The 7,887-nt window shown below is 32.1% G+C and overlaps 2 protein-coding genes across 3 annotated transcripts; one reads left to right on the forward strand and one right to left on the reverse strand.

The window, feature by feature from the left end:
* Positions 1-1,557: 1,557 nt before the first annotated feature.
* On the forward strand, positions 1,558-5,903 carry LOC106375854 (zinc finger protein CONSTANS-LIKE 12). 2 transcript variants are annotated; one of them, XM_013815863.3, is made up of 5 exons: positions 1,558-1,961; positions 3,165-3,902; positions 4,200-4,394; positions 4,472-4,594; positions 4,668-5,903. In XM_013815863.3, the coding sequence occupies exons 1-5, from the start codon at positions 1,920-1,922 to the stop codon at positions 4,773-4,775; spliced, it is 1,206 nt and encodes a 401-aa protein (XP_013671317.1). In that variant the 5' UTR covers positions 1,558-1,919; the 3' UTR covers positions 4,776-5,903. The 2 variants fall into 2 exon arrangements, with proteins under 2 accessions (XP_013671317.1, XP_013671318.1); XM_013815864.3 differs by lacking the exon at positions 1,558-1,961 and adding an exon at positions 2,086-3,080.
* Positions 5,562-7,795, reverse strand: LOC111197698 (probable peroxygenase 3). Its single transcript, XM_022702324.2, has 6 exons — positions 7,553-7,795; positions 6,901-7,050; positions 6,690-6,775; positions 6,224-6,318; positions 6,010-6,135; positions 5,562-5,889 (listed from the first exon to the last, which is right to left on the reverse strand). The coding sequence occupies exons 1-6, from the start codon at positions 7,668-7,670 to the stop codon at positions 5,730-5,732; spliced, it is 735 nt and encodes a 244-aa protein (XP_022558045.1). The 5' UTR covers positions 7,671-7,795; the 3' UTR covers positions 5,562-5,729.
* Positions 7,796-7,887: the final 92 nt, after the last annotated feature.

Below are 7,887 nucleotides of genomic sequence, written 5' to 3' on the forward strand. Positions count from 1 at the left end.
TCTAGGAAGAAGATTTTGAATAAAAACGCAATGAAATTCACATTTATTTAGATATGTTAAAAGTAATATTATATATATATATATATATATATATATATATATATATTATTCTCTTTATTACTGGTTTCGCTTATTTTTAGGTGTTAGTTTATATTGTGAAAGTGGTGGTCGCTTTCTATTTGGATAATGCGTGTGCATATAATGAACTTTAGATCACGAAGATGGTCATATCTCCAACGTATCAATTCATCAAATCAGCTTTGATCTTAAGCAGTTTCATTTTTTATTTTTTTCATTTCATTTCTTGTTATTGAAAACAATAGAATTATTGCAACTCTCTTGATCCCAATTATTTTACTTTTTAATAATAGAAATATTACAATTCTTATCATCCTATGTACATGTTTAGTGTGCTTTAAGCTCTAAACATATATAAACACCACATACATGAATTAACTTGTGAATACGACTTAAGAGTAAAACCTTAATATATTTTTTTTTTGTAAAAAAAAAACCTTAATATATTTTGGAAACTTTGAGGGGGAAATAACGTATTCTCATGGCAGTGATTTTCAAATGCTTGGTAGACTTTTGTGACCAAAATAATACACTGACAGGCGATATGTCTCATGATAAGAACAAACAACAAAGTGATATACATTGAATTTCCTTGTAATAATGTATGCTAAGTGAACTGCAAAATACAAATAGGCAAATAGCTACTTAGGATAGTATATGAGATCCTAAAACAGTTTTAAGGCATAATAAAATAACATTTAACCGATAAAGCAGTTCCATTTGTGGGAATACATGTTTAAAGATTTGAAGACTAAATGTGAAATCACATCCTTTATAGTTTTGAATGCTAACACAATTCGTACTTTGATCACTTTGTTCGTACCGATGATTAGGTTGACAATGTAGCCTTTAAAACACTCTTCTTCGCATACTTTATTTTGGTTATGGCTATTAGAATAGAATAATAAAAGTGTAGGAAAGTGAAATGACGAAGGATGAGAGGGAGCGACTTATATCTTAAAGGTAGTAAGCATTGACCCCTATAGGCTCAAAATGTCAGTGTCACAGATGAAATCATTTTCATATGGAAAAACTTTAAACTTCGAAGTTGGTTAAACATTGTTTTCGAATTACATTGTTTTCGAATTTTATCTTATATTATTGAATAAATTTACTTACGGCAAATAAATGCTCATTGTCCAAAGGCATCTTGCAACATATTTATTCCCATAGTTTTTACTGACCTGGTCGACTTTTTTTTCACTCCTTTGCGCAAAATCACTAACCAAGTCAATAAAATTAGCAAAGGAAATACAAGATTGGACATATCTAAAGTTAAAAAATAGAAAACTAATTCCATGAATATAGGGCTTAATTTAGATTAATTTTTAGTCAAAATCCATGCAAAAGAATTAGGTCAAAACTCATTGATCGGTCAAAATGATTTCTTCCCACGTCATGCTAAGTGCCACCCTGACATATACGACGCCTTGTGGCATGAAAATAATATTTAGAAACATGCATCAGATCATATATATTAATATATGTAGATATAAGCACATAGATACATAGACATAAACCAAAACTATATATATGTATGATGGTTACGTGAAACTCCCATAACTTCTTCTTTTCATTTCTTCTCTGTTGAAACAGAAGAGCCTTTGTTCTGTTTTAATTTGATTATCTCTTTGTCTTTGTTTTTCAGTTTTATTTGTTTTTCTTCAATATTTCAATTTATTCGATGGAATTTCTTGTTCATACATCAGTTCCAACAATGTTTGACAAAGCATCCCTGAAGGCCTGTTCGTTATTTTTCTTACTATAAGTCATTTTCTGGGGAATTTTCTCTCCTTTCCTCAAACAATTTCGCATTAAAATTGGAGATAAAGAACACAATCATGTTGCAAGACGTGATCTCGTCTCAAGATCAGATTTCCATCGTAATTCTCTTCTCTTCAACTACCCTTTTTAATTTGTATTATCATTGATTCATTGTTGTTAGCAAGAATTGAAACGAACATTTCATTTTCTCTATTTTACTTAAATATACCATGCACAGATCATATAAATTTAAGTTTGATCTTATAAACTGATTAGTTTGATTTCTCTTATGGGGCAACCCTAGAATTTCAATTAACTAGAGTTTTCTTTTTTGGTGTAAGGTCATTTTCTTGCCTTATATTCCATTCTATCTCCATTTCAATTTCTTCATTCTTAAACTTTATTTCTTTCTTTGTTATTCTCTACACACTTCAATTTATCTTCCAAAATTATTAATATAGGGTTTTTGAACATTACATTCTTATTCGCTTGCATGTGTACGATTGTTACTTCTATGCCAATTGAAAATCGTTACGTGATATTAAAATGTTCTTCAAAAATCAGTCCATTCAACTGTTTCTATCACATCCGAGCATGCGATTTATTTTCAAAAGTAAAATGCTAGATTAGTTTCTCACATTCGAATTTATAAAGTTCGGTAAATTTCACTAGTAGTACTTTGATGTATATATGATCATAATGAGGATTTCTTGCATGTTCTTATATCTTATGAAGTGCCCTTTACTTTTTCTTTGTGGGAAAAAAATCTAAATGTTGGTTCATAACAGGCAATGGTTTAATTTATTTTCTAAGCACCAACAAGAAATGCCAGAATCAGACAACTTTCCTTTTATAGAAACTCCACTCTTTCTTTGCTTTTTCTTTTTAGCTATTGGAGCTTGGAACACTACTTCTAAACATGTCACATGAAAGAACAGATGCATTTAATCTCTCTTTACGAACATTTGTGTTGTTCTAAACTGGTACTATAACTAAGGAGAAACGATTGGATCTGATCAAGACACCAAAATCTTGGAGTGTTTTGATGTCGAAAAACAGAATAAAGACATATCTTATAGATTCTCTCTAAGATAATTAAGGTCACAGTAGGAAAATTTTACCCGAGTATAAATCTATCTTAAGAACCAATCTGTAATTTCTCAAAGATCACACACAATTCTTGTTTCTTGTGGCTCAAGACAAACCTCTGTTTCTCTTCTTTGATGCTTGGTTTGAACGTAATGTTTTAAAAGATCTTGATCATTACTTTCTCTGTTCTTTCTAATGTCTAAATCTAAAAGTTCTTTGTGTTATTTCACCAGGATGATATCACGAGCCCTCTTAGTGCTCAAATCTTCGATTTTTGTGATCCACAACAGTTTGAAGAAACTTTCAATCAATCATCTGAAGTCAACTCTGTTTCAAACATTCTTGACAAATCTGGGAGCTTCCAAGACACTAACACGACTACAACAACTGAGAACAGTAACACCAACATGAACAACATATTTCAAGATGATGAAGATGACAACAATAACGCTGATCTGTCCATAGTTTTCGATTCACGTGATGATTTTGAAAACGACATAGCAGCTTCAATCGATTTCTCATCATCCCCATTGCAATATCCACTTATAGATCAGCTCCTTACAACAACAAATCAAGACCAGTTTGATTTCTCATCCGGAGCTCAGATTGTTCATCAGCTTCCTAACATTCCACACTCTGGAGACAATCTGGCTCTACCAGCGGTTTCTTCTATAGCTCCTCCTCTATTACCATTAGGGGTTTTCGAAGAAGACTGTCTTTCTTCTGTCCCAAGTTACAATCTTGGCTTAAACCCTAACCCTTGCTCTTTCTTTCGTACTTCCGGTTTACCGGCATATATGAGCACCGGTTTATTATCTTCTGATAATAGTTCTGGTTTATATCCCGGACATATTCATCTGGGACCAGATTTCAACAAACCACGTGATCAACTTATGGATTTTCAAACTGATAATGGTGGATTATTCTGTCCGGATTCCATCAAAGGCATCTTTAATCCAGGAGATCTCCAGGTAAAATTGAAAATTAATTTCAGTTTTTTGTTACACTTATCTGGTTTAGGTTTGGTTATCTTCACAACAAGTAGGGGTATAGAACTGAGATTTCTGGTTTTGTTAAGATCAAATGTGGGATTGGTAAATACCTGCCAAAATGCTAACTGATTTATCAAATTAAAGGAACCGGTTTGGTGCAGCTAATAATTATCGGTTTTTAATTTGTTATCTTCAGTTAGAGAACTTTTGGTTTGTTATGAAGGAACATATGAACGGTTTACTATCTCTAACCGGATTTTTTTTTGGGTTAAAAAGGTACTTAATGGCGTCGAGAACCAAAGCCAATTAGTGATACCTCAAACTCATCCAACATTAGGACCGGTTGAGATAACCGGTTTAGAAGATTCAACGTTAAATAAAGTTGTGAAACTCTCCCCTGAACAAAGAAAAGAGAGGATCAATAGGTACATGAAGAAAAGAAACGAAAGGAATTTCAGCAAAAAAATCAAGGTTCAGTTCTTACTTAATCAAACCATGATACTCATATGGTTATTGTTATTACAATTATTTTTGTTTTTTTGTTATAGTATGCGTGTAGGAAAACATTGGCTGATAGTCGTCCAAGAGTTCGAGGAAGATTTGCGAAGAATGATGAATTTGGTGAACTAACTAAACAAGGTTCTTCAAGCCATTATGATGATGAAGACGGGGTAAGAAACCCAGTTTGTTTTAACTCGATGTATATGTTTAAAGGGAATGTTTATAAACCGGTTTGGTTCACAGGTGGGCTTAAAGGATGAGGAACAATTGGTAGATTCTTCCGACATTTTTGCACACATTAGTGGACCCAATTCCTTCAAGTGCAACTACTCAATTCAGTCATGGATTTGAGTTTCAAGTCTTATTATAAGATTCATGTTTATAACATGAATCTTATATAGTTATATATAACTAGTACTCCTATAGAGTTATTTCTTGTTACTTAATTAGTATATGTGTTTTTGTAATGCTGCCGTCAAAACAAAATAACAAAATAAAGAAAGAAAGAATAATGGGCGGCTTAGGTAGGTTTGGATGAATAAAACAGTTGTGAAGAAGGATGTTTTTTCACTAAAAACAATGAATAAGCGAAGAAGATTGTCTAACTACTTTACATAGAAAATTGCAAATTTTGTAGATATATGTAGTGCCTTGTATTTAAAAGATATGACATATGGAATGTCTTTAGTAAAAAGGCTTAAAAGTTTTTATTTCACCTGAATACTATATTATAAACCTTGGCCATAGATCTACACACTCTTTTCTGGTAGCTCCAGTAATCGCAGAACCTAAAATCTCATAATATGTTGAAAAGATCTTATATAGAAAACATGATGTACATGATAAAAAAAATGTGATGACTGATTAATGAGTTCCGTAAGAGAAATGAATGGGCAAAGTACCTTTCATTTCTTCCTTAGGGTTAACAATTACACCCGCATTATCTACAAGCGTACGAGATGGGGAGATGAAAACCGTCATCTCAAAAAGATATATTATGATCCAACATCAAGAGTTTAAATGTACAATACTAATATTAAAAGACTTAAACCAATCCATTTGTTTTGTTTTGAGTTGAAAGTCCATGTAATCTTTTTCTTCTGTATTACTATTTTTTCTTCTGCCACATATAATGAATTGATGAAAATCTCATTTTATTTATTCAACAAATATTACACAACAATATATCCAAGAACACAAACGTTTTATTCCACATAGAGTTTTTGTTTTCTGTCCTTTTCCTAATTAAGATTGAGAGCATAATAATACAAACGGACAAATTTAAAAGATAAGCAAATTAAATGCTTAGTCTTGCTTGCGAGAATCGGCCTTCTCTTTATTCTTTTTAGCACAGTATTCAAAGAAACTTGCATCAAAGACACCTCTCACAGCTTCTTTAGACACGAACCCTTCCTCATCCTTTGCAAGAAGATAGACTAGTAGCCATTCAACTTTATTCGCAAGCCTGCCACACACCAAGACATAAAACCGCTCGGTTTAGATCGGTTTTACCGGATAATAACAAAAATAAGATATATATTGTCACATATAATCAACTAAGAACCAATAATGTTTTAGTACTAACCATCCAAAAGGATCGATTGCCATTCGGTTTCCCTCGGTTAAGTTCCAAAGCTCTTTTAATGTTATTTTATTTGGAGCCGTTAACGCATATTTGCTAAAGATGTTCTCGAGATTAACCGGGACGTACCTACAATATCGATTTTCCATATTGAGTATAACATGAAAATTCTGTTTGAAATGATTAGGTGTGTAACGTGCTTGAGTGAATGTTATACCTTCCTTCGGTATCATAGGTGCTTGAATCACTCCCATGCTTGGCTTTGTGAATGTTGTCGATATAAACAGGCAATAGTGGTGATGGCAACCAACTCTATATACAATATTCACCATTCACAACATATATTATATATTTTCAATCCAGAAATAGTAATAATAAATACAAGATTCAATCACGAAATAGGAATAATAAATATTCACCCGTTCTAAATGTAACTAGTTTTAGCAAAAAGATTTTGTTTCACGATATAATAGTTTACATATTTCAATGTATCTTTTTTATTTATTAGATATTGTGTGACCAATGAAATAATGTTAGTTTTTTAATAATTGGTTGAATTATTTGATTAAATGACATATTCTTTTAAATAACAATTTTCTAAATATTCGTGTTTTTAAGCAAAACTAGTTACGATTAGAATTAGAAAAGGAGGGAGTACGTGTAATAAGGATTTGTTTACATACCGGAAGTGTAACGTAGCTAAACGCAAAGTTTATGAATATGGCCCAAAAAACAGAAGAGATTGGGTTGAAACCGAGGTCACGGAATCCTGCAAAATAAAAATTCAACATTTGTTGTTATGATAAATATGTGAACATGTAACAAAAGGTTACATTTAAAATAAATATTTGGTTTCTTATTTCTCTGAAAAGTTAAAAGCAAAATAATAGTAACCCGCATAAGTCTCCCAAGGATAGACGATTCCATCGCCGTTTTGGTCGAAAAAAGCAACATGTTGTTGCATAACACTCATGCCTTTGCTGTCATGACCTTCTGATCCATTCGGATGCTCTGTATCTGGAGCTACTAGTGCTCTTGCCAAATCTGAATTTCAAACCAAAAATTCCAATTAAAGTGCACTAACTTATTGATTGCTAGTTGCTACCTATAACTTTGAGCAAAAAAATAATTTGGAAAAATGTGTTTATCATAATAATACAATTTGTATTTGAATTTATGAAATTATGCATTTAAGGTTATTTTACACATTAAATTTTAATAAACGAAAAAAAGTAATTTACTTCACAATTCAGAAAAAATAGAACCTTTTAATGAACAAATTTATAACCTCGGGGTAGTGGTTGCGGTGTCATAATCCAGTTTCAAACTTCGTAGATGAAATGCTAATCTAAAATGATTTTTTTATCACAATGTTTAAGAAATTGAAAACTCGGATCTATCGAACATCAATAACGTTTTAAGGATTTGTCATGTTAATTGCAGCGGGTAGTAGGATTGTTATATTTTAGCTTGTTTACACATGAAACTAACTCTTAAGTTTGGACAGGCATATGTACTACATGTTTTTTTTTGAGAAAATACTTACATGGTTTTGGTAATGTTTCCTCCAAGTCGTTCCTTACTTTTCGCTCACCGGTCACTGGAGCTAACGGCGCCGTCGTGGCAAAAGCCTCGGACTCTTCTCCCATACTCTCTCTTACCATTTGGCTCTCCTTCTCTCTCCTCTGTAAGTGTTAATAATTGAAGATGCTCTCAGTTTCTACTTTTGCAAAAAATGGACACTGATATTTTGGTTTTCGTGGTCCTTTTATAAGTAAAATGATGTGATAAGAAAAGAAATAATGGACACGTGTCGTAAACTCGTGGTTTAATGATGTAAAAGAAAACGATAGACAAATCATACACGCTAAGTCTGATATG

Source organism: Brassica napus, chromosome C4 (genome assembly GCF_020379485.1).
Source record: "Brassica napus cultivar Da-Ae chromosome C4, Da-Ae, whole genome shotgun sequence".
Classification (NCBI taxonomy): domain Eukaryota; kingdom Viridiplantae; phylum Streptophyta; class Magnoliopsida; order Brassicales; family Brassicaceae; genus Brassica; species Brassica napus.

Coding starts and splice junctions, on each gene's coding strand:
- LOC111197698 (XM_022702324.2), bottom strand. CDS start 7,670: ATGGTAAGAGAGAGTATGGGAGAAGAGTCCGAGGCTTTTGCCACGACG. Junction 6,136..6,223: donor ACCTATGATACCGAAGGAAG/GTATAACATTCA, acceptor TCGATATTGTAG/GTACGTCCCGGTTAATCTCG. Junction 5,890..6,009: donor GCAATCGATCCTTTTGGATG/GTTAGTACTAAA, acceptor GGTGTGTGGCAG/GCTTGCGAATAAAGTTGAAT.
- LOC106375854 (XM_013815863.3), top strand. CDS start 1,920: ATGTTGCAAGACGTGATCTCGTCTCAAGATCAGATTTCCATC. Junction 1,962..3,164: donor CTCAAGATCAGATTTCCATC/GTAATTCTCTTC, acceptor TTATTTCACCAG/GATGATATCACGAGCCCTCT. Junction 3,903..4,199: donor TTAATCCAGGAGATCTCCAG/GTAAAATTGAAA, acceptor TGGGTTAAAAAG/GTACTTAATGGCGTCGAGAA.